Source organism: Vidua macroura, chromosome 2 (assembly GCF_024509145.1).
Source record: "Vidua macroura isolate BioBank_ID:100142 chromosome 2, ASM2450914v1, whole genome shotgun sequence".
In the NCBI taxonomy this organism is placed as follows: domain Eukaryota; kingdom Metazoa; phylum Chordata; class Aves; order Passeriformes; family Viduidae; genus Vidua; species Vidua macroura.
The window spans coordinates 97,499,382-97,525,831 of NC_071572.1; the positions used below are offsets into that span (position 1 = coordinate 97,499,382).

General features: G+C 41.8%; 1 protein-coding gene across 1 annotated transcript in view; it reads right to left on the bottom strand.

The window, feature by feature from the left end:
* Positions 1–250: 250 nt before the first annotated feature.
* LHFPL6 (LHFPL tetraspan subfamily member 6) overlaps positions 251–26,450 on the bottom strand; it is a 135,504-nt gene continuing 109,304 nt past the window's right edge. The window contains exons 3-4 of the mRNA XM_053971557.1: positions 13,553–13,651; positions 251–1,340 (exon numbers count right to left, since the gene is read on the bottom strand). Of these exons, the coding sequence (XP_053827532.1) occupies positions 1,222–1,340; positions 13,553–13,651 (218 nt within the window). The 3' untranslated portion in view covers positions 251–1,221. The remainder of the gene's footprint in view (positions 1,341–13,552; positions 13,652–26,450) is intronic.

The following is a 26,450-nucleotide window of genomic DNA, read 5'->3' on the forward strand; positions in this document are numbered from 1 at the left end:
CAGGACAAAATGGGGAAGGTCTTGCTGAAATCCTTCAGGATACCTGACAGCAACAGGAAAAAAAAGTGGAATATGCCAGAATGTCCCCAGTGGCAGTAGATGTCTATCCTCAGGCAGTGTAACAGAACTCTAAATGTGTCTGTGTTTCACGACAGCATGGTTGTAAAAGTTCTGAGTATTTCTGAGAATTTTTCCAGTGAAGATTTGGGAAGAAACTGTTTCATCTACTGGCACAACCATGCATTGCAAGTATTGATCAAAGAAAAATTTATTTACAGAGATTTTTCAAATACAAACATAAAATAGCACATATTATATATATATTTTACAAAAATGAATATTGAAATAATAAACATGGTACAGCACAATACAACATCAATGAGCTAAACATAACAGCAACAGAAATCTATGTCTGGAAAAGTTTGCTGTTAGTTGTACATAACCAACAGAGCTCTACAGTACCGTGAGTGGAATTTCCAATGGACGGGGAAACGCCCATTTACTGCATTTCATAAAAAGTACTATAGTAAGGGTACATATGCCAAGTAATTATGTTGCATTTTGTAATAATGCTGAAAACACAGAGTCTTAATAAAAGTCATATAGGGCTGAATAAGCAGTGGATAAATGTTTGGGGAAGAAAAATGTGTAGAGATTATACAAAATACTGATAAAGTGGCTTATTGGTCCTTTTATTAAGTTTAATGTATAGATTAAAAAGTGTTGCAACACCAAGTCTTAAACCACCAGAAAGAAGTAAAAAAAAAAAAAAAAAAAAGGAGAAAAAATTAAAAGGAAAAGAAAGGAGAATCGCACCAAAAAAAAAGTTTCCCCTCTACTTATTTTGTGCCATGGTCAACATCTGTGCGTGCGTGTGTGCTTTCAGGAGCGCTGCACTGAGGTGCTGCCAGGCGCTACCCCAGCATGTGGGCGCTGCCACCCCTCACCAGCCTGTCCAGTAATTGGTGCATGCAGAATTTCACCGTTTGCCAAAGCCGAGTTTTCCTTGCTTATATTTTTGTGGAGCAGATCCTGAGCAGGCTTGGGTGAGAGAGCCAGTCCCTGCCCAGCCCGGCCGGTGGCTTTGCGCCACCTTTCACCTCCCTGCCACCCTGGGGCTGCCCGCCGTCCTGCTCCCGAGAGAAAGCACTTGAAAATTCCTTGTCCTTTGTTGTCCAGCAGACCTGGGCGAGCCTGGCAGGGCCCTTGCCCGGGGACGGCTCAGTAGGGGTATTGCTTCTGCTTCTTGCCCGAGAAGCAGGCAAGCCAGGTGCACACCAGCATGGCGGCCGCCGCGCCCCCGCCCGTGCAGTAGTAGGCCCAGCCGATGTGGCAGGTCCCTGCAAGGCAAACAGAAGGACACGGTCAGCGTTAGAAGTGGGGGGAAGCGCCACTGCCACCACCTTCCCCTTCTGCCTGCCCAGGAAAACACTTTTCTGAGATTTCAGCCCACCTCAGACAGGCAATGCGGGGTGTAATTCAGGCTTTGCCACTGCAGCAGAGGAGTTTGAAGCTGGATGCGACTGAGAACTGCTGGGTAACCATGACCCAGGGCATGGGGGACCTGCTCACATCCCCTCACACAGGCATCGACCCTGAGCATCCACAAAGGAGCGCAGCATCAGGGGATCACCTGTATGGGAACTGCTGTGGGAATGGAAGCACAAAGCCCAGAAATAAAAAATAGACAAATTTCCCTACCCCCCGCCCAATGTCACAACCCATTGCTGAAAAATTCACTCATCTTCTGTCTAATGAGTGTCACAATATGGCTTTCAATCCATTTAAAGGCCTCAGCATTTTTATATAGTCAAACTCATCAACAGTAAATAGTGCTGGGGAATCCCATAGTGGAACATAAAGCGATTACTTCCCTTTCAGGCACTGTGCCTGCAGTAGGGGAGGAGATCAGGAAAAGAGCAGCTGCAGCAGGGAGGAAGCCTCTTTAGAGATCTCCAAAAGCAAGGAGATGTGGCTGCTGCTACTCATCAGGATTTCAACCCATCTCAAAATCAATTTCCACTTCGGCTTTGTCTTTTTTGAGTGCTTGGGACGTGTTATCACTGAGGTTCTTTCTGTGTTGTTGAAACCTTGGGTGATACCACCCTGCTTTGAGCAGTGAGTGCTCTCAGTAAGACACAAGCAGCAATGCAACACTTCTTTCCCAGCCTTCCCAAAAGCAGAAGAAACCATTCTTCCCTTCAGAGAACAGAAGGTATCAACAGAGTTTCCATCTAGAAATAGGTATCATGCTGGTATTCTGTCCCAATGGCATCCCCGAGGGCCAGGCTTGAGGTTCAGGGAATTATCAACTCAGCTAATCCTGCCTCAGGCACAAGAAACACAAAATGTCTGTTCATTTTAACATGTCCAAGGCATTTGCATACCTCAAGGCAGACAGCACCGCCACTGCAGGATACTGTCTGGCAGGCTTTGTAAGGAGACATTAGCGGGAGGCAACACTTATGCTGCCGGTCACTTTGAAGATCTCAGGCTGACACCACAGCAGGAAGCATAATACTTATTTCATTTCTTTTTCTTCATAACCCTCACAATTTTTTATTTTAAAAATGTCCAGTGAAACAAAGATCCTGATGTGACCAAGAGGACCTGAGGACTTGTGGCCTTGGATTGAGCTCACTAGCCTCTCTCCTTAATGTGCTGGAGCAGACAGAGAGATTTACTTGGTTTTGTCACCTAGCTGTGCTCTGTAGATAACACCATTCCTGCCTTCCTTACAGAAGACCACACAGAGAGTCTGACTTCCTGAAGAAAAGGCCATCAGAAACCCTGGAGAGCTGTCAAGTGCCTGGCAATGTCCCTGATGCTGACACTTACCCAATCACTCGCAGTCCATGGAGAGACCTGTCTCTGGGCCACCTATTGCTTCGCCTGTGTACACACCCTGTCCTTAGCTTCTGCTGGGAATTTCAAAACCAGACTTAAGCCTACACCATATGTTTAAACTCACTGAATCTCTTTGAAAATGATCACATTTATACCAGGGTAGGGTGTGTTACAGCATTTCTTGTGATGAGATGGACTCCATCTGATAGGTCTTTTTAAAAATTGTGAAATATTCCAAAAACTACTAGAGAATTGTAGTTGCAGCTTGAAAAAGTAAATTTTTCTCATCATGATGTTTCCAAGAAGAGAAAATGTCAAAATACAGTAGCATTAAAAAGAGCCTAAAGGTTCACCTGGTGGCACTGCCCAAACCTGTAACCTAAGCAGGACAAAATTAAGTAAATTTGACCTTTTTATATGGTGTGATTTCAACTTTTGTACCTTGGCAGTGGGACAGAGTATGTGTGATACATATTAAGAAGAAAGAACTGTTAAATCAGTGTCAGAGATGTGTTCAACAGATACAACACACACATTCACTCTTGGCTGAAGAGAATAACATTTATTTCTCTAGACCATGCTCTATTCCCCAAGGAAAGGACCCAAAGGACCACTGCCCTACTTAATGCTTTGAGGCACAGCAGGCAGGCACTCTTGATCTAACAAATGCAATGTAGCTCACAAGTGTGAGTTGGGTCAAGATGAACAAATGAAAGAATGGGAGAGCAGGAGAATGGATGAAAGAGCCGTGAGCTTGACCTTAGAGCAATAATAACACAGCAATAAACCTGGCCATTATTTCCAGCCCATGTCAAGAGCAATGGGAGGCCTTGGAAAGAACAGCTTGGTCTGTACTCTGATGATGCTGAGCAGAACAGAATTTCAAGCTGTTGTGCTGAAAAAGAGCCTGCAACAGGGCAGGTGCCTGAGGGTATAGGACTTAGCTACACTTTTCATTGCAAGTATAGTTAAGAATAGATACAAGACCAGAGATAATCTATCTCAAAGGTACTCATTGCAATGAATGCCTACATTGCATAGCCACGTGTCAAAATGAAACAATGACAGGCATTTTATAACCCTGTATTGTACAAGGAGGAAAACATTTTGGAGCTATTGTTTCTGCTCTAGTGTTCCAATTTTACCACATGTATGGCCTATTTTAGTCTCCTGCATCCTAAAGAAAGATTGTTGGGTGTCAATAATTAGGTAATTTAGCTGCAGTTTAAATTGTAAAATTATTTCTGCTTCACATTGATATAAAACACTCATTTTAAAAGGAACAGAAAGCTTTATAAAAAGCAGAGTTGAGAAGCTATTACTGCACTAACACCAGCAGGACTAGTCATGTTTCAGTGGTAAGCAAATGTTGAAGAGATTTGCAGAACTGGGGCTTAAATTCAACCATCAGATAGAGCAGTTTGCATTCATGGAGCCTGTCATATAAAAGATTAGAAATCCAGTACTGCAGTTTCTCTTTTTTTTTTTTTTTTTTTTTAATGTCAAAGTTCTGAAATGAGAAGCAACAGTACCTAAATACTTGATAGAATTAAACCAGTTGTTGAAACCATGTCAATTTTCACGCACACAAAAAGGCACAAAAGCTCTGTTGTTTCCCTGAAAGAGGCATTGGAATACACACATATATATACATAGGTAGAGGAGTCCCCATCCATTGAGGGTGTGGAGGTGCGAGCAAGAATGTGCACATGCTCTTGCTCCTAAGATGGGCTAGATCTGAGTTTGTGCCAAAGTAAATTCCCAGCAGCTGAAGTGCTCTTCTAGCAGATAGAGATGACAAGCATCACAGCAGCTTGCTTCTCTGCCCAGAACTGGTGTCACTTTTAACAAATCAGTCTTCACCTGACAGGTCAGTATTGAGGGAGAAGCTGTGGCTTTCAGCACTTCAGCACTTTGTTAATTCTAGATTTTTTTAATTTTTTTTTTTTTTTTTTTTAAGAGAGCATAAATAAATGGAGCTCTTGGTTGTTCGGTGAAGCAGGACTGTCTAAGCTGGCTCAGATAAGTTTGTAACCAGACATTAAGAACCTTTGTTTTACTGGGATTGGCAGCAAGAGAGTGTCAGTATGAACACTGAAATAACAGAATCATGGAACTTGCAGCTTTAGGCATAGATGGCCATTTTCCAAGCAAATAAATGAATGAAAGACTGGAAACGTTCCACTCTTTCTTAAGAGAATTGAGAAAAATCATGGTCCCTGAGGACAGAGGACAAAAATTATGGAGAGCAGGGACACTATCAAAAGGAGATTTACAGAAAAGAGTCCCATGGAACATAAGACAGTATTTACTAAACCAAAAGAAATCAGTAAATGTGGAAAGATAGTTTTGCAGTGATGAATGGGCTTACTAAAAAGCACTTCCATGTCTTTTCCTGATTTCTAATGTGATCCTCAAGGCCAGGATATGCATACCCTTGCTTCCCTCCTCCTCTTGAATATACAGGCAAACAAAGATTAAGACAAATTAGCGAATTAGTAGAATGAGAAAATATGTAGATACTTGATCTACCATGGAGCTGTGCCAGGATCCAGTTGCCAAAACATAATTTTACCAGGATTTCTATTCATGATGTCTTATAAATAGTTATCACATATAGTTATCGAGGTCTTGGAAATAACATATGGTTTAATCTAAAATAACCAATAATTGCCACTTACGAAAAAATATCCTGAATATGAAAGTGTCTTGGATGCAAACCTGTTAATTGCAAGACTTAGTATCTTAAATATTTATACCTTTTTTGCTGTTAATTTTAAGACTTTCCTGGACTCGCAGTCTGGAGTATTTGGCAAACTCTAATCAATTAACCTTAAGTACAGCATATTTTCCAAGTTGAAGGAGAAAAGGTTTCAGAATTAGCCAGACTGTAGAGAACAAATTATATACCTTCAAAAATAAAACGTACAATTCCTACTTCCAAGAAGTTGTGCAGGAATTCTAATTAACAGATTCACATGAGAGTACGGTACTATAGAGAATGTGAATTCACATAATCAATCAGGCTGTTGGAAAAGTAGTCAGAAAAAAAAAAAGTGTGATGCTAAGGGATATACTGGGATTTGGAATTATGAAAGACATAAATGAATATAAAAGATAATCAGCTAATTAATAAGAAGTTAAACCTATTTTGAAACAAAGCCAAGATAAATTAAATAGCTGAAGATCTTTTTCTTGACACAGTAACAATGAAAAACTGTCATGTGAAATCAGCTGCAAAAGCAGGAAAAGAAGTTGAAACTTGGAATGCGTCCAGAAAGAATTAAAGTAGTTACGTGAAACAAAGAAAGAACACTATATAAGGTAAAACTGCAGCCCAGCAAACAGCCTGATACAAAATAATGAATTCAGTGGAACTGCTTACTTTTTCTGTGGCAGATACAACCTTCTCAATGGATTTATCTTTTTAAAAAAATATGATTTTTTAATGCATGTATATTTTTTAAAGCTATTTTGGTTAATTAGAATTGGTCCGTAACTAAATGCATAAAATTTCATAAAGTTCTGAAAGGTAAAAAAGTGAGGAAAAAATGCCAAATTGAAATTCTTTAGTCTTGCTGTATGCGGACATTCATATATATGATCAAATCCTCCTTTCTTTAGAGGATCATATAATTTTGTTTAATCAAACCTCAAATTTGCTGTAGGTGTGCATTTATCATGGAGCAATGAAGGAGAAACTGATACCCAGTGTCAATTACAATGCTCAAATAGCTTATGTGCTGCTAATGAGGAGCTCTCTCAGCCTTCTGCAAGAAGTCAGCAGAAAGCTCAACTACTCCAGAAGTGAAATCAATTTCCCCTCTCTTTGAACATACACAGAGCTGAGATTCACACTGGACTAGTACCCCAGACTCCCTTCAGAGACAATGAAGAAGAAAAGTCATTTGTATTGTGTTCTATTTCCTCTTAAACATGTAAAGTACAGCAGATGAACCCAGCTCTGGTAGCTCCTATTTTTCTCCTTTTTAACTGGGAAGAGATTCCAAACAATCAGTTAGTTACACTTTTTGAAAAATAAAGAGTACCAAATAGTTGCTCCAGGTGTTCTGAGTCCCTTTCTGGATGCTGCTGCTTATGTCTAGTGATTGCAGAAGATTCTTGCATGACCATGTCTAATTCTGGCAACAAAGGTATGTGCCTTATCATAGAATGATAAAATGGACAGGGCTGGAAGGGACCTTAAAGATCATCTAGTTCCACTCCCTTTGTTGTGGGCAGGGACACCTTGCACTAGACCAGGTTGCCCAGATCTTCCAACCTGACCTTGAACATTGCAAGGGATGGGGCATCCACAGCTTCTCTGGGCAACCTGTTCCTGTGGCTCACCACCCTCACAGTAAAGAATGTATTCCTAGTACCTAAACCTACTCTTTCAGTTTGAAGCAATTCCCCCTTGACCTGTCACTACATGCTCCTGTAAATAGTCTCTCCTTATGTTAGACAGAATATATGTGGACCTTGATATAGTCACCAAAAGCTTACAAAGATTTAAGAATGAAGCTGTTTGGGTAGCACGAAAGAGGAAATGTTTCTTGATGGAATACTTCCTTTACTAGCACGTAGTTTACTCAGTCATTTATCTAAGAATTCAGCAGCTGCACTCAAGTATGCTTGTATAGGTTGTGCTCAGCCCCAGTCAAAAAATGAATGTGTGAAATCTCCATGCTGTTTGCAGAGGATCTGCAAACAAGAAAAATGCCTTTTTCAGATAGCTTGCTTATAGAAAAACACCTTTGAATGTTTTGCCTTTAATAGGATTCTAACAAATTGTCCTCCCTTCTAAATCCTTTTCTTGATTCTTTGGCACTCAATGTCAACACTCAGCCAGATGCTGAAATGATGCTACCTAAGACAAATTAAATAGTTGACAAAGCCTTTTTTACATCCACACTGCTTTCTGCTTTCTTTTTATCCTGTTTTAGTAACTTCACTGTTTGCTTGGAAAGGGTTTAAAGATCATTTACTCTAACATTTCCACAGCAAAAGTAATTATGAAGTCAACGGTTTTCTTTAAGATATTTCAAGCCCTCTAAAAGTGGCAAAGGGGAACTTTAATAATAATGATTTTTTGAAACAAATATCCATTACTAGAGAAGCTCCTAAGAGCTTTTGAGGCCAATCCAGCTGCTTGTTTAGTTCAGTATGGGAGTCAGGCTTTTAAGCTTTTCTCTAGACAGTGACTTTGGCCAGGTGTGCCCTTTCACAGCAGTCCACAGACAGATGGGCTGCCACAGATGGCAAGCAAACACGTGTGTTTGGAGCTATCTGTTTTGGTTGCTGCTGCAGCTGGACCCCCAGGTCAAGGATGTCTCTGACCGTGAAGGAAGACATAGAGCTACTGTATTTTGTCAAAGAAAGAAAAAATATCTGCCAAGTAGTTCAAAAAAAGTTCTCTTAAAAAATGGAGTTTATCTTAAATTTTGTGTCTTCACTCTTCCTGGCTAATAAGTACCTAGTATCACTTCATACATCTGGTGGTTGAGAAATGGCTGGTGGCTCGTGATGACATGAATCATCTATGTTTCAATAAGTGAATCTTACTCTAGATAAACATTTTGCTGTTTGGGCTCTTAGGTATTGGTCTCATAGTGCTGTTTCATGAGATGCCAGCTGGGGCTCAATTTTATGAGTTAAATGGAGCATGCTCTGACCTCTCTGAGACCTTCTGTGGAACTTGGCTGCCTCTGCACCCATCATATCAGAAATCAGCATGTAAAATGGAGCTGTTTTCACATGCACATCCAGGGAAATCAATGGACAAAAATGAAGTCTCACATTGATTTTAGACTTTTAAAACCAATACAAATATGTTCACACATGTACACTCACGTTGCCCCTTTAAAACAGGCATGCAAGTTCAGAAGATTTCTTTACACAGCTTAAATATGCAGAATGTGGAAGCTTTTGCAAATGTATAGTGCAGTCTTCACTTTTGTGCATACTCTCACCTTAATGCAGAGTACCTTACTTTAATGAACTCCCTGATAAAACACTCATTTTCCATCTGTTTTTCTTGTGTATTACATTTAGAAATGAAAACAAAATGGTATTAGTGCCTCTAGCTCAGCAAAATTGAATATATGCTATATGATATGCCGTAATGACGGTTATTTTTGGGAAATTGCCTGCTAATTCCTTTTGCAGACCCAGGGATTTCGTAGATCTGACTCACTTTTACACCCTTCAGTGAGCAGCTCCATCCTGCTGTGCCATGTCACTGCTGCCCTGAATGGGCCCACAGGCAAGTCCAGGGTGTGAATAATGCAACATAACAGTAACAGTTTGCATGGTGACAAGAGATTAGGATGATTTTGATCCATCCTTAGTGAAAGGCAGCCCCTTTGAGCACTGCTCATTTCCTACTCCAGTCTCCAGCTCAGGCACTATTAGCCCTGTTGCCAAATTAGAGTACAGACTTTGACTCGGTCAATAAGGAAGCAACTGTGCTGGTTTAAAACATAAACATCTCTTTTTTCTTGCCCTCATTTATTTGAATTGCCCTATTTCTAGGAGTTAACACCCTAAAACAGTGGTAGAAGATTTTTCCTGTTCACTGTCTAGTGTTTCAGTGAGAACTCTGCTCCATGTGTGACCTGTGATCCAGATGGGATGCTGCAATAGCGAGCTGGGCTCCAAGACCTTCACAGAGATCATGCTGACTGCTGGGAAGCTGGGAATGACAAGCAGAGCAACACAGCACAGACCTATCATGGCTTTAACCTCTCAACAAGATCTGCAAGAGGTCATTTGTCAAAGGCCTAATCTATCAGTGGGCTTCTTTTCATGATGGCAAAACCACACTTCTAGAGAAGAGCAGGGAGCAAGCCCCTACAAGTACACCAGCCTCCTTATGGAGGTCTTTATGGTGTCTATTTATGGAGGTTATTCCCCATCCCCCTTTCCAAAACAGCTCAACTATTGAATGTAATTTAATCAACAAATTGAGTTGTCCTTGGCAGGGTATCTTCATTTGAAGAATAACTCCTCTTTGTCAGAGATGGATCTACACAACCACTTTTATTAGATTGAAAAAAATTAGCCCAATTAAATACATAAATGTTTAAGTGAATCCTTTGGACATAGTTCACTTAATAAAAAGCAAATAAATATCCATTTTTAAAGAGAACAAAAAACTGCTGGGTATTTCACACTGTCAGCTCAGGTTTTCTAGAAAACAATACTCAAATCCACTTAAATTAAAGGCATACTTATTTTTCCTGCAGCCTTTTTAAATACTACTTTGGAATCTACACAGAAATGTGTGTGTTTGGCAGGGGTGGAAGGAGCGGTCCCCTCTTCACAATATGGGCCATCTCAGCACTATTTGGATTGACTATTAGTCTAATGCCTTTTCAGAGCATGTGAAGACATGGCATTTCTTATCCAGCACACCCACTAAAGATTAGGCTTTTTTCCCTGGGTTCTTAGCATTGCTATTTATTTATTCTCTCTAGTTATGAGCATGTTATAGGAGCAGGGGTTTGTTATGTTTTCATTAAGCAAAAATTTTCATTTCATTATTAATTCTAGTATATTTCTGGTTGACATTACATATCACAGTGCACAATTCAGCTGCTTCTCAAGAAAGTTCTTGCAGTCCCTCTTCTGTACCTGCTTCTTGTTCTTCTTCATCCTCCTCTAATATATAGCTCCTGGCTTTTATTTTCTACCTTCAACCTCAACCATTTTTCTCCCTTACTTTTTCTAGGTCCAGAACAAGCATCAGTGCTGAACCCTCACCTTTGCTGGCTCTGTGGTCAAACCTGTTGAGCTTTGACCCTCTCCAATCTGCACACACATGTTCCCTGTAGGCCAGGCTGCAGCACTTGCTTTCCATCCTGGAAGAGGAGGCTGAATGCTGTCTGCTGATCAGCATTCCTGTGAACACATCTCCTTTGAGAGCAACCACAAGCTGAATCATCCTCTCTGTGTCATCCTCACTGGCACCCACAGCAGCAGGGGGTGCAGGACTCCCACTATCACCTTTCTCCCATTAGCAAACCAGTGCAGGGCTCACAGAAGCTCAGATTTTCCGAGTGGATTTTGAATGCAGTGTGGCTCTTCAGACAACCCATTTCACAGACTCAGGAACAGAAAGCATATCATTGCAGCTTAATCAAATTAAATATTCAAATGAAAGCAATACTTACTTAAATTTGTCTTGAGACTTAGTAACATTAAGTCTTTGAAACATCATTTTTGGCCTGTAGGCTATAATGAGTATGCCAGTCTCTAATAATTCAGAAGAGACCTAGAGGGTTGGGATTATCACCAACCAAGAGGTATTTATGAAAGACTAGCAGCATGGTTGTTAAATGTCCCTCGGACAGTACCTCTTCTTTACAGATGGTTTAGATAACACACCATTAAACAGATACTGACATTAAGTAAAAAAAACATAGCTGAGCATTTAAGTTCACTGCCAATGTATGTGGAAAGGAGACGTTTAGTGGCAAGGCTGCCTAGCAGAAATCACTGCAGCTAATTTCAGCTTTCATTATGATCTGTTAATTAATGTGTTGACATACAATTGCAGCAGATCAGTGAGACCAGCACTGCTGTCAAGTCTAAGCATGTGTCACACACATGGGCTGTGTGCTCCAGCTCCAGAAAACGCAGTCAGAGCCTTCACAGTTAATGCAAGACCTCTCATGGTCCTTATGCATACCTGGAAGGAAAGCTGCCAGATTACATTTTTCACATTGGTTTCTTCACTGACTTTTAAGGCAGAGTGACTCAATTTATGCAAATATCTGACTCATTAGTCAAGACTGAGACAGTGAAGGTGGTCATGGAGACTCTGCTCTGACTGTGGACTTGACAGTGTTTAAGGATAAGTTTGTAACTGCCCAAGTGCTTTGAAGAGCTCACACTGACACAACACTCACCTTCTGTGACTCTGCAGAGAAATAACCTGGAAGGTAATATTCTGCACCTGGGAACAAACACGGGACACAAGCTGGAGCCCCAGAAGCAGAGCTGCTCACATGCTTGGCATGGGAGAGCAGGAACCAGCATGCACCAGCGTAGTGCTAGCTGGCTTTTCACAGGGTGCACTGCTCAATGGGCTGGCCAGGAATTACTTCAGGCTTCAACACAGGATTGGCCATGGGCAGCGATGAACCTGAATCTTCCCTGCAACAGTAATCACAGAGTTTTGCCTAGTCTCTCTACCACATCCATTGATACATCTTTTCATGGAGCTGGGAATCTAAGTTCTGGAACATTTTTCTGTTCTTATTGTTCTCTCTCCTCTGTGTTTAAATCTTTCTATTATGAGGTGAATAAAAAATTTGCAGGAACTTTTTATACTTTGCTGAAGAGCAAGTTCAATATCAACAGCACAGAAGGATATTAAGAGTTCAGGATAACAAGGTAAAGCTTCTAGAGTACATTACACATCCCCTGAGCAACACCATAGGTCGTTGCTGATATGACATCAGTGGCACTGTAGTGATGGGTGCTAATACTGGTTATGAGAATTCCTGGTCCCGTGCCAGATCAAATATACTCAAAACACCACAGGAATTCTGTTGGGGGAGCGGCCTGGAGCATCTCCCCCCAAAGCAGTAATTTTTAATCTTTCAACCTCAATTCTTTTGCACATCTTGACAAGAAATACCTCTGAGATGGAAACAAATCTCCCTACTCCAGAAACATCAGTGTAAAATCAAGAGACAATGCAGCAGGTTAGTCTTTAACCATAGGAGACCATTTTTGTCTACTATTCCTTGCATTAGGATTCCTTGCACAGGCCCTGCACAAGTCCTGCAGGCACACCTATAGAAAGAATTTCTATGCTTAACGCTTGCTTAGCTTGCAAGAGCTGGAAATGGGCAGCTCTGTATGCTTAGGAGCAGAAGCTCTCAAGTCTGTGGAGGGTCAAGGTGCTCAGTCCCTCGTACTCCTTCAGGAGGATTGCAGATCCCCCTCTTCCTCAAGCAGCACAGGATCAGGGGGTACTTATAGACAAGGGTATCAGCAATTGCATTGATGCTTCCAGCTAAACAAGGATCAGACATGCATTCAAACATCAGATCCTGATCATCCACATTGCTTAATCCTCAGGTCGCTGCTGTTCCCTTGTTTTCTAGAGCCCCTGCAGAGAAAGCACAGGTGTGAGCCCGGTGTGGCTGCATCCCTGGCTCTCATTCCAGGCACAGTGCAGTCAGCAGCAGTATGACAAGTAGCTTGTTTGGGAGAAAGCAAACAGAGGGTGCAAGTGTTATTTGCCAGCTTCCCAAGTATGTGAGTAACATGCAAATACACTCTAGGCTTGTGTTAGAAGGTCATAAACATCCCAGAATTCAAAGACAGCCAATTGCACTCATGGAGAATTACCTTGACCTGTGCTGTGACGGGATGCCTCTGTCTACCCTGTCAAGACCTCCAGGAGTGTTAGCTCCCATATTGCAAGACCATTAAATCTGATTTATTTCTTAAAATATGCATACATACATATATATACATACATTTTCTTTTATAATGTTCTTCCGGAAAATATTTCCAGAGATCCATCTGAAATCCCCTGCCTTGACACCATTCCAGAATTATTCAATATGATTAGCCTACCACACACTGGTAGGTTGCTTCCCCAAGCCTATGCTAATATCCTAGTTTGATTTTATGGCCAACATATAGAAGAGTCTAATGTGGCTGAGATGCTCTGGTGATGACTCACCCAATTCAAACTGGTTGGAAATGTTACCACAGGTTTGTCTGACTTCTTCACTGTCCCAGCCAAGAGGATAGAGGGCACAACCAGAGCCAATCAACAAACCTATGGAGAGAAAAGGAAATAAAAGTTTATACAAGCAATTGCCATTAGCTTAAACACAGGCTGCCACTTGGGAATCAAAGTGTCAAACTGCAGTTTGGGAATCCTAGAGAACAAGAAGTCTCTCCTTCTCCTAAAAACAGATGAAAACCATTTGGACTGCTGCTTTCTGCTGCAGTGTTTTAGAGGTGGGCTGTGGGCTGGAGCCAGTCTGAGTGGTTCAGTATCAGAAGCCATGCTCAGCTTCTGAAGCTGTTATCTGAGAACTTTTAGACCCCTCTTCTACTCTCCAGAATGGCTTAATATGCAGTTTGGAATACACAACATGTGGTTAAATAGAAGTGTGTTAATGCCAGCATTTACAAGCTGATTGCTTCTGATTAATTAAAACAACAATCAATCAGGGTCCATCCAGGTTCCATCAGGAAAACTGACAGTTGTGCTAATCTGTTGCCATTTCGCTTTGTTTCTCACTCTCTCAAAAGCAAGGTAATAATGGTTTCATACCACTTGATCAATGCATACCACAGGTACACACTCCACAAACTTTTCCTGATTCATTCAGCAGAAGCAACAGAGATCTTGAGTCATGTTATCACACTTGGTTTAATATTCACAAGATGCTTTGCTTTCTCCAGCCCTCATGCTGCCCCAAACAGACATGTTTTGGAAAATTCTGTCCCTTCATAAGACATCACAGGGAATCAGCAATGCACCCATGCACCATGACTGTTTTGCAGAAGTGGCATTTTTATCATATTGCATTCTCAGCTGTCACTGCAGCAGCTGCCAAAAGGCCGATGTAGCTGGCAAAGCATTTTACACAGACAGCCTAGAGAGAACATTTCAATGTATATTACAACATTTAAATGTTGCCTCCTTTGCGTCAGATCTTATTTATGAGATTGGAAACAAATCACTGTGTAGATAATGGGCTAGGATCACCTGACACTTCACAGGCTGCAAAGCCAAGCAAGCCCTCCCAAGGTTTGCAGGGGTGCCTTTTACCTGCTAGGCAGAGTACAAGGTTTCTTTCAGCTGTCAGTTTCTGCCTTTGGGCATACCTCTTGACCTCACATAATCTTGCCCCTCTTCTCTTGATGATAAGGAGCAGTGCTCATTGGCAAAGCACTTCTGCTGCTGTGCTCCCAGGGCAAAAAAGCCCTGGATGTTGTGACAAAGTCACTGTGGACATCACACCAGTCTAACAGGAGTCCCGAGAGGGATGATGGCTTAGGGCCTGGAACTTGCCATGCCTTTCCACTGTCTCTATTCTCAAGATATCTAAGCTTCTCATATTGCTGTAAGATATTTCCTGTAAGATACAGAAATCATTTTATTATGTTCTTGATTTGCTCAAAGACACACCTGAACAAGGCACTGAAGTCCAGAAGTGCTATTTCATCTGTCTTCAAAAGGTGTTTAATGCTCTTAGCATCTTGGCTGTTACCTACTGTCTGCTACTCCTCCAAACACACCTGCCCCAGTTTAAGCCCAATATTAGCTTCCTGGATCTTCCTCCATTAACTTCAAATTTCTTCTTGCTGCTCAAGCCTACTTCTTCCTTCCCTTGCTGAGCAGTCATTGCCTGCTGCTGTCTCCACATCTACATCACATAATGAAAAAGAAATCCCTGAGGCAGCCCTCTCTCAGATGAAGCATTTGTCCAACAGCTGTGACAGGAGAAAAGCAATTAAGGTCATGTGAATGCTAGGTATTTTCAGAACTTTGCCTGATCTGGGTATGGTTGCTTCTAATATCCTCACTAATATCTTTCAAAGTATCATTTCATTTTTTCCCCTAGGGCCATTAGAGCTAAGGGCAGCTGGTAGAATCCATGTAAATGAGAATCGCTTCTAGTTAAATTCTCAGAAAAGATGTTTCTCAGACAAGAGAATTTAGGCCAAAACTGGGTCTACTTTTGTTAAAGGCAACCTAAGATTCTCAAAAAAGCCCCTGCTGATTCTCTCTTGAACTGTTAAAGCAAGAAAGGTGTTGTGAAGCACAGACAGCATGGGTGGTGTGCTAGGAAGGGGCAGGACCCCATAGGGCAAGGAGAAACATCACCAGTGATTATAAGAATGGCCGGGGAAGGGAGGAAGAGCACCTAGATGCCAGAGTCGCTTCACAGACCAGTGGACTGTGGCAGCCCCACCAGTCCTGCCATGGTTCTGACCCTTTCCCACACTGCTCGTGGTGCCCAGTGCCAGTCCAGGCAGCCACAGCTCAGGAGCTGCTCTGCCCAAAGTGAACTGCCCTGGCTGGGCTGTTTGCAGTCAACTTGTGCACTTGAACAGACTGTCTGGGAGACCTCTCAAACAAGGGTTCTGTTGCAAGGGCAGGGAGGGCAGGGGGTAGGAGGGACGGCGGGCTTGCACCCGCGAGCCTTGGACCAGATTAAAATGCTGCCAGCCCTTCCTCACAAACAGGTCCTGGGAAAGCCTTCTGCCCAGTTCTTCCAGGAGAGCCCAACAGCGGCACTGCAGGCAAGTGAAAGGACTATTAGCATAACAATGCTGCTCCTCAAAACCCAGAACAAGCTCTTACTCAGCCCTTGCCAATTACTCTCCTCAGGTGGCAAGAGTATCTAGTGCCCATTGCATTCACAGACTGTTTGTTTTCAACTCTCTTTAGGTTTTGTTGCAGCAACAGGTTGTTGTTTGGGTTTTTTCCCACGAGTATTGCTCACAGCACTTTCCACTGCCATTCTCCAAACACAGCTCATCCTTTTCCAAACATGAGTACCTGTTTGCTCTTTCTGCCTCTGATGTTACAGTGGATCAGTGATCACAAACCTTGGCAATTTATCTCCTTCCCTATTCAGACCCCTCCTTTCCCATTTCTGTACACCATGTCTGTAAGTTCAAAGCCCAGTTTCAGTGAAAATAAATTCTGGGTTTCAGTCAAAAATTCCTTAGCAATGCAATATACTGTAATGTTGAATTGCTCCAAAGGAGCTCACACATGGATGCTGGCCCTTAAAGCCATTCCAACACTGTCTAACAACCAGCCCACAGCACCCACTGCTGAGCCTCACCATTAGCTGTGCCTCCTATTAAGAGATAAACCAAATAAGGGAAAACTATGTCAGAAAGCCTCCTTATCCCAGTGACAGCTGGCTCTCCAGCTGGGTAGTGGCTTTATCAGCACTGAGTTTCACTTGTGGAGTACCAGTCACTGAGCAGTGCAGCTTCTTTTCCTCTTGCAGCCTGTGCTGACTGGGATGGTGAGCTCAAATGGGAAACTGCTGCCTATTGCTGCCACATGACCCCAAAGCATGAGTGGCAGCATGCTTATGTGCAAAGGACAAGGTATAAAGCCATGGGCAAGCTCACACACTTCTTTGAGTGAACACAACACCTTTCAGAGACCAACGGGGTGCCAGGAGTGCCCATCTGGCAAAAACACTTATATAAATATTTGTTTTGTGACAGGTACCCACTGGCCACAAGACTTAAAGCTGTTGCTCTGACATGTCCTTTGATATCATTGGTTTTCAGCTGGTTTTGACTGACCTTCAGACAGTTCCCTTTTGTGGCACATATGCACCTGCTGTGCACTTGTGTCCTCCAGTATTTCTTGCAGGCAAGATTCAGGCCAGGCACAGGGATTTGCCTTCAGCATAAGATTCCCACAAAGATTTAGAGCCTGCTAGTCAGCAAGAAAAAGTTTCACAAGCTTTGCTTTATGCCCCGAGGTATATTTATATGTATGAGCATGTGTGTGTCATGTCTCATTGCTTTCAGCAGGATTCTACATGACTTCAATAGGGCTGATGCTGCCTTGGTCTGCATGGGCCCTGCAGCTGAGAATTGGCATTTTTGCTCCCTTATTTTATGCACTGAAAGTGTGAAGTGTGCCTCAAAGCCCGTGGTGTTAATAGGATTTGGACAAAAGCCCCTCAGTCCCTTCCTTCCCTTCTAATCAACCCATCTCTGTTTGCAAGCAATTGTGTGGATCAGATCCTGCAAAAGCAAAAAGGCTGCATACCATTACCACTAATAATTCATACATGCTCACAGCCAATTTATTTAATCATAGAGGATGTAGATCCTGCTGAACAGCTGCAACCTTCAGAGAAAGATCCAAGTTGAATCCAATGGCTGCAAACACAGTGGAAATCATTAAGCTAATTTTGCAGCTTCAGTAAAGAGCAGTTACTAGTTTAGCTCAAAAGTCACATTCTGGCCTGCTCTACAGTTATTGCATTTAGCCAGCTATGCTACCCAGGATTCCACACCCATCTTTACAGCTGCTTAAAATGCTTAGGATGCCTATAACATTTTTTTTAAAAAGGAAGAAAACCAAAATCAACAATCTGCTGTAATTACCATCCTCTGTCATCTTTCATTATCCACTACAGTTGTGAAAAGAAATTGAAAGGGGAAGGAAATGTGCAGATCTGTAAATGGCACCTTCACAAAAGGGGCTGCGGCCTCGAGGTGTGAGGGACCCAGTCAGTGGGATGGGGCGAGTCAGCAAGTGGAGGTGCTGGTGGCACATGGCAGCTGTTTTAGATGACGTACAATGTACCAGTGGAGGTGTTGGCACTGTCACAGACCAGCTTTTCTGGAGAGGTTCCATATTTGGGAATGAAACAGGCTCCTTGCCCTACCCTGTGAAACACTGCTATTGTGAATGCTGCATCTGGCTCAATGTGCTAGCAAGGCATAGGGAGAGACACGCAGGGCTGACTGAGCACAACCAGCTTTGACAATCCAAAGCTGGAATTAAGAGCTTGGCATCAGTACTTCAGAGGGTCCCAGACAGCTCCATGGCTCTTTGTATGGTCCATGCAGAATGATGGATCCCTTCAAAAAGTGATCTAAAACCAGCCTATGTGGCTAAGTGAGGAGCTGCCCAGACCTACAGATTGTACAACTGCAAACCAGGGGGTCAGACAGTGGATGCCTTAATATTAAACCATCCTGAGTAATCCTTGTCCCTCCCAGACTGCTTTCCCTGTCACTCTTGCTGTGAGTATAATGCATGATCGTATTTTAGTAACACTTAGCACTTGAAAGATGATCTTGTCTGTCTGGAGTGGTGCTTGTGATTGAAAATAATTACATAAAACAGGTTCTGCATATGGTGGATGCGGCAGGCAAGGGACAGTAATTACATTAGTGGCTTGGCACAGATCTAGGTCTCATCTTTGAAGTGATAAAGAAATGATTTGTGGCATGCAGCAAACAGCTTACTCCAAGAGGTAAAATATTAACCACTATTAATATCTCCAAGAATATCCTGGATATGAAGAAGTCTTGAACAATCAATACGGAAGGATTAACAAACCAAGAGACGTTAACCAGATTTTGCTGCGGGCAAAATGACTGCATTCATAAACACCAAGACCTATCAGCAAAAAAGCCAGAGCACAACAAAAGAAACTTGCAAATCCCTGTGGTGAGCTGTCCTCAGATTGCTGCTGTGGCTTCAATGGGAGCCTCCACTCAAGGACCTGATCTGCCTTAAACAATCCATGTAGACATCACATCATAAATTAATTGCAACTGTCCTGACCATTCATAACTGAAAGTCCTGTTTTACAGCTCTTCCTCTCACTTGTTGAGGACACAGCTTTCCCTGATTGCTAAATGGCTCAGTCTTGGTTATTTTGTCAGTCCATTTGATGATTGCATCCCCCAAAAGTCTGTTGAATAAAGCCAAACCTTCCATAGTCTCCTTCCTTCTCCCTTGCTAGGTTGAATCTAAGCACATGATTCAGCTAAGTCTGATGATGAAAGGCATCAGTTTTGATGAATAAAGAGTGGTGGTGATGGCATTGAATTAGGCACTTAGCTTTGGACTCAGCCTCAGAGTCTTGCTGCTAAAAAATGCACTTTAAAATGGTAACTGAACTCTTGGTGGCTTTCCTTGATTATGGGCTTGTTAAGAGTTTTTTACATGCATTCATTTTTTGTATATCCTCAGCTCCAGACAGTTAAACCCTATGAATGCAGTGAAAGGGAGCACAAAGGCCTCCTTCCCCAGCAGTTAGAGGGGTCTGCACTGCTGTAACAGGGACCCTGGGAAGCCTCTGAAGAAGGAAGGAGCCCTTCAGTGGGCCTTGTCATTGCAAAAATCCAATTTGTATTTTCACTTAGAAAAATAAAAGGAATGGACCAGACTTGATATATGTACTGCAAAGAAAAATAAAATCAGAACTGAAGGTTTCTTTTTGTACAGTCACTTTTTAGTGAGAAATATCTACTTCAAATTATCTGCCTCCTTTCTCCCCCCCTCCATTATCTACTTTCTCCCCTTTCATTTTCAGATCTGACCAAAAAGAAAACTAATTTCTAATGTATACTGTTCATCTGACAGATATTCAGGCCATATGGAGTAGATGACAGACAATAATTTGGAAGTCATCGCTTTCAAAACCATTTTAATGATGATTCTTCCTTTCACATTTTTTCTCTATTAGCCAGCCTGAATGTTCAAGGATGATAGAAAGTTTTCACATTCCCATCTGTCACTTGAAGGTACAGTAATCTTGACAAGCAAAACAAAACCAATTTTTAGATGCAGCACGGACTTTGACTCTCTTGTTTCTTACGATTTAAAAACTCACCTCGCTGTAATGATTTTAAAGCATTTACCCCCTATAAAAGGGACTCCAGAGTGTGAAAGTAAAATGGAGCTGGCACCTGAAGTTATCTGTTGCTTTCAGACATACCTTAGCCAACAATGTGCTTAAAGAATTGATTAAAAACTGGGATGTGAAATACTCCAGTAGACACAGCTTCTGAAGTCCCTGTTCAAAGAATCCTCTGGGAGCTGATACCAAGCACCAATGGAGTGATAGAAGAGGGTCGGAACAGATGGAGATAAACTCCAGAGCCCGGGCAGAACAGCAGGACCCAATAGAAGAAAGAGGGGAGCAGGATTGTGCCAGGTGCAGGCAGCCTGGCTCCCATGCCTGTGGGAGTCCAGCCTCAATTCAGTTATTGAGGGACAGTGTTTTTATACTGGCAGCTCCCAGCACTTCACCTAGAACGCCCCTTCATTGGGTTGCACTTCTACCTTCTCTCAGCACCATCACTTTGGTCTCTCTGTTGTTCTTCTGTAAAAGAAATGTTATCACACCAATCCCTTCTATTGCTGTTAGTATCTGTCCCTCAGGAAACCCAGACATGGAGCAGAAATGGGCTTTTATTAGGATTAAACACAAGATCAAAACTTTGGGCAAAAGTTCTATTTTTAGGTAGTAGTCACTAAACATGGGACATTTGACTGGTTCTTTATTGAGCCTGAGCTTAATGTGCCTCATTTGAGAGAACCTGTGAATTCACAAATGTGAATGAATTCAGTAAGGGACTCCCTTGTCCCAGTGTCCAGGCAGTGGGGGCACACACAGTGAAATAATTCTATGCTGCACCAAATTTCCTCCCATTCCTCCTTCAAGGGTCATGACATGGGAGACAGCAAGTTAGTTCAGGGTTTCACTCAGGTCAAGGTGTTTCTATCACAGCCTTCCTGTAGCAGGACATTAGAGGGACTCTTACACACAAAGCAAAATGAAGCATAAGAACAACACAAACCAGAAGGAATAAAATGCTACAACCTTTAGCTTGCAAATCTTGCCTCCAGTAACACTGCCTGATCTTGAGAGTGATGGAAATTGGGTTTTCCGCCAAGGGCAAAACCCCACCACCCTTTCTCTTCTGGTTCTGGGCTCCAGTTTTTAATTTGCACCATTTGACTTTACTTAGCCCCCCTTTTCTGACCTTCAAGCCCATGCCTTTCCTGAGACTTTTTGTGTTACTTTGGGTTACTCCATACCACGAGCATGCACTGCCTGGCACCTGCTTGGCTCCCAACCTCAGCAAACAGGCACAGTGAGGAAATGCCACCTGCCTACTATAGCTCTCGGAATTTGGGGCCAGTGGCAGAGGAAGCCTAAAAAAGGTATTACAAATATGTGACAGCATCCAGCCAGCCAAGTGCTATGTCATGGGAGAGTCACACCCCTCACTTTCACTGTGACAGAGGGTGGAGGGTACAGATGGGAGTTTTCTGACAGATGAAACATCACTTCACTTTGTTTTTCATTTGATCAAAGGTGATGTGCTCATTACTACAGAAGTGTTTCAGGCTCAGAGAGGGAAATTTCTCCAAACAGAGATGCTTCCTTTCCAGGTGCCTCAGGTGACACAGGGCATATCAAACCTGTGCAGATGCCTTTGCAGGGGCAATTGAGTTGAGATCTTTGTCAGTACAATCAGGGGAGTCTAAAAGACATTTTTTCTCATCCTAAAGAATGCATAAACACAGGTCTGTGACTAGGACACATCTAAGCTCACATAAATCTTAAGTCAGCAAAGACATTCACATGGGACTGGCAAACATCACACAAAGGCAGCAGGGAAAGCCAATGCATCTGGATTAGCAGCTGGAGGTGGAATAGCCAAAGGCATCTCATATGGCACTAGGCACTTGTAGGTCAATAACTTGAATTGCGCTCCACTGGCACTACAAACCCAGAGTGGGATTTAACCACCCAAATATGTCACCTTCTGCCAGTTTAATTGCTGTTCAGTATCTTGCTCCTTTAGCTGCCTCTCCAGAGCAGTGTAAGGTTCCCCTAAGTCCTCTGTCATACCTGCCAGCCCACACAAAGATTTTGCAGACTCTAGGGTATCTCTAACAGTGCAAGGCATCTAGATTTAGGCTAATGAGTTCCACCCTAGATATCTATTGATCTTAATGTGAGCTTAGAAACCTACCTCAAGGGAAAATACTGTATTGTAAACACCTTTATAAAGTGTATGAACCCAGCCCAAAGTTACTTACACTTTTCTTTATCCCTTATCTTCTATCCTTCTGCCCTCATTCTGCCCTGAAGATGCAAATATTTCAATTCCTGTCATCAATTCTCTTCCTTTATGGGAAATTACCTGAATTTTAAGGAAGGAAAAGATTGAAGGAAAAACTGTGTTTCTCCTGAGTGTAAACCTGTATGCTTGACTTCAAAAGAAAGCAATTTTTATGGAAAAAAGTTGCTGCTTCAAAATGGCCTTGGTTTGCCTCAATTGCTACCAATCAGAACTAGCTTTGGCAAGTCTCTGTGTCGTTTCTCCCAGAGTCCGTCGCACAATAAAATGATTGACACCAATTGTTCTGAAAAGGATGTGACATGGTCCAGTTAAAGGCAGAGTGAGTCTGCAGAGTGGAACTGAAACGCTTGAAGAGCTCCAGAAAACACTCTGGAGTTTAACTGTCAGCTCATTTCTGTTTGGCAAGCCATGATCAATGCTTGTACATTATAAGCTTTTTAGTGGAGAAAAAAAAAAAAAAAAAAAAGCCTGAGCATTATCACATGCCATCAGACTTCTTCGTGACAACCCATCTGTGTGCTCACCCCGTCGTTTTGTGACTCAGAATCAAATGCTTGACAGTTCAAAGAGTCTAGATCAGCATATGGCATATGGCATAATGTATTTAAATAGAAATCATTCCATTAGAAACACAAGGGTGCCTACTGTAATTAATAAAAGGTAGTTTAATAACTAACTTCCCAAAATGCATAACTCTTCATGTAGTCATAGTAGATAAGGCATATTCCTTTTTATTAATATGAATTTAAATAGCAAATGGAGACTGGCCAAAACTAGACAGAACTTTTCAGAAGCTCCATGCTTGAAGGATTTCCCAATACGTGAACTGATCTCATGAAAGACTGTAAGGAGGGAATGAAAGAAATATATCTGGCATCAGTGAAGATGCCTAAGCAGAAAAATGGATGAATGGACAGGCATCCCCATATCTTTTCAACACAATCCGTTCAGACTAAGGAGTAAGTCTGCAGCACCCTGACTCTTGAGCACTACTCCAGTGATTCCGCTGCTTTTGGAAATATTTAGTCAGGCTTAAACCAAATAATTGCTTTTCCATGTCTATTAGTTCACTAATTTATTAAAAAGCAATTGTTTGTAGATGACGAATAAAGCAACAAAAGATATCCAGACAATTCCTTCACTTTGGTGTCATATCCCCAAAGTCACAGGGAAACTGGAATGGATGCAAAGCCTGTATACAGTGGGGGAGTACTGCATACCAGGCTTTTGCCTTTTAAAAGTTTTTTTTGGTTGGTTTTATTTCACTTGAGCTGTCCATGGATTAATAGAAGATCAACCGCTGCACATTTCAGTAAAGCTTCAGCTATACTTAAGACTTTAAAGTCATATTTTCAGTACACACTCTGAAGACCCTCTGGCAAACCACAGAGTACTTTCCTAGGAAGTTCATACATGCTGCTAGGAAATCTATACCTGCCATAAAAACTGAATGGCTCCGCATTTCTACTGGATAGTCTCTAAGACCCCTCAAATCAAATGAGTTTGGAAATCACTTCTCTATATAGGAAATAGAGTAAGATAAATAATGCTGTAAAAGTCAGTGGCAGTTATCAAGCACAGCTGAGAATCACTTTTCATTTTATGCTTTTATCACTGGTGCTTCACAAGTTTAAGTCTTCTACTCTGCAAAAATGTTCACACCAGCAGAGTAGTTGATACACAGGCCTGCAGCCATCAACTGCATCTCTATCTGCACAGTGTATCCACTGTTGATGGATAATGCTCAGACAGCAAAGTGCTCTAAAATACATGGGAGCTGGTGGAGAAGAGGTCAGTTTCATTTACTGTTTGCTGCTATAGCTGCAGCATTTTTAGCAGCTTTTTAAATACCCTTTACATTCACAAGGCTACTTGCAGAGCAAGCAGCTAAGCACATGAATTAATCTATGCATGAACAAAGGTGCATTCAGTGCTCTTTGCCTTTGTGCTGAATTTCAGTGGGAAATCAAAAGAAATGGAGTTAAATCTAAGCAATAATAGACTCCATGTGAAATCGATTGTTCATATGGCTTCCTCAATTAAACTAAAACCAACTATTACCCCATTCTCAGCTACTTTGTTTTCAGTAAGAGGGTCGGTAAGATTCAACATAGCTCCAACTAGAACTGTGTGACACTCAAAATACTGTTTAATACTGTTAGGCTGTCTGTTTTGTTCTGCATGATTTTCACATACTGAAAAGCTTGCATCATGAGACATATCCAAGAAAAAAAGATATTTTTATTTTTAAAAACAAATAAAAACACAGCTTTTTCTGTGCTTCCTATACAAAGGCATTCAAACTCAATAACTGACCCAATTTGCAGAGGGAAGAAGTACTCTATTGAGTCAATTTTCCTCAAATAGATCCCATTTTTCAGTTTGCCACAAAATGTGATAAATATAATTTTGGATAGGAGCTGCAGTTTGTTACAAATGTATTGCACATCTGCAGCTCAGAAAAATTTGGCACTGTCACTTATCCTCTTCAGAGAGACTCCATATGGACAACCTTACCAACATCTCAAACATACCTGACTCTTTCTGTTAATGAAAACCAGTGTGTGAGAGGGAAGAACTGAGTAGAAGGGTGTGCTTCTCCCTTCTCATGAGCCCACCCTTGAGATAATTTTGAAATTAGTTTAGTTAAAAAACTAGGGCTGGAAAAAGTTATTTAAATAATCTTTCAGCCTCAAAGCTGAAAGCTCTACTGGTACCTTCTGAAAGAATTGCTTGTTGAGTCTGTTCTTAAGAGGCCCCTCTCAATGGAGATCTGGAGATTTTAAGAGATTTTGTTCTTGTGGCACTGTGTCTGCTACAGAAGCTTTTCACATTGTCTAACCAGTATCCTCCTGTGGCAATTTCAGTTCACCCCTTAAACCATGGACTCTGCTAAACCCCTACTAGGGCTCTGAGAAATCATTTCATTTTCTTCCCTGTTTGCACCACCTTTCTCTATAATAAATTAAGCAGGCCAAATTTATTCCTTTTCTTTCCTGCTAGAACTGGCCATTCCATACAGCCTCTGTCTCCTTCCCAGAGGATTTCTGTGGCTGCTGGCTTCCAGTCTGTTGGAATTTTCCCTTTAAAAAACAAAAAGCCATGCCAGAATACTATGACAGCAGTTGAAAAATGAAACAAACTGGTTGCTTTCAATGGAGAGAACCCAAAAGGAGAGTTAAATGAAATTAAGAACTTGAAGGTGATGATAATACCAACTAGCAGAACCTTAAAATGAACTGTATGATTCTTGAGAGCTCATATTTGTCCCTTCTTCCTAAAAACATTTTAGAAATAGTGCTTTATGAGCAGTGGAGGAATCTTCTAGAAACTCTTCACTATAAAGGCTGTCCTTGGTAAAAACCAATCAATGCTTTGATACCATCGCCAGCACTCAATAGTTCTGCTCCAATTTACAAGATCATTGGCTTAATGGATTAATACTTAGTGAATGGAGCATGCAATTCCTAGATACAAGACATGAATTTTTATTTGGACCTAGGAGTAGGGAATGCTAAGGAGCAATATCAGCATTGGCTGGACCTCCTACAAGAATTGCAAGAGAATTGTAAGAAAAAAATTCAAGCAGAAAATGAATAGGCTATGAGGTGAATGTCAGATGGCTGCAGGAGCCACTAACGATGATACTTAGACCATTTAGAAAGTCTTCAAAGAGGAAAAGCCCCTTATTTTCAACTCTCCTCATACCCTGGCTATTGTTTGCATTCTTCTTTCAGAAGCAGCTGACTCCTGTGACTTGTCCAGCTCCTCACTGGCCACTTGTGCCAATGGTTCCTGCTTGAGTCCCCGCAATTTATATTTCAGATATCAAATGAGCATCTTATGATTTCTGTGATGCAAATAAAATCACCTGCAAGTGATTCCAAGCCAAAGCTGTTGTAGAGTTATGTATTCAGCAAACAGCCCCTAACTGAAGCTAGAGTGCAGCTTTTGATGTG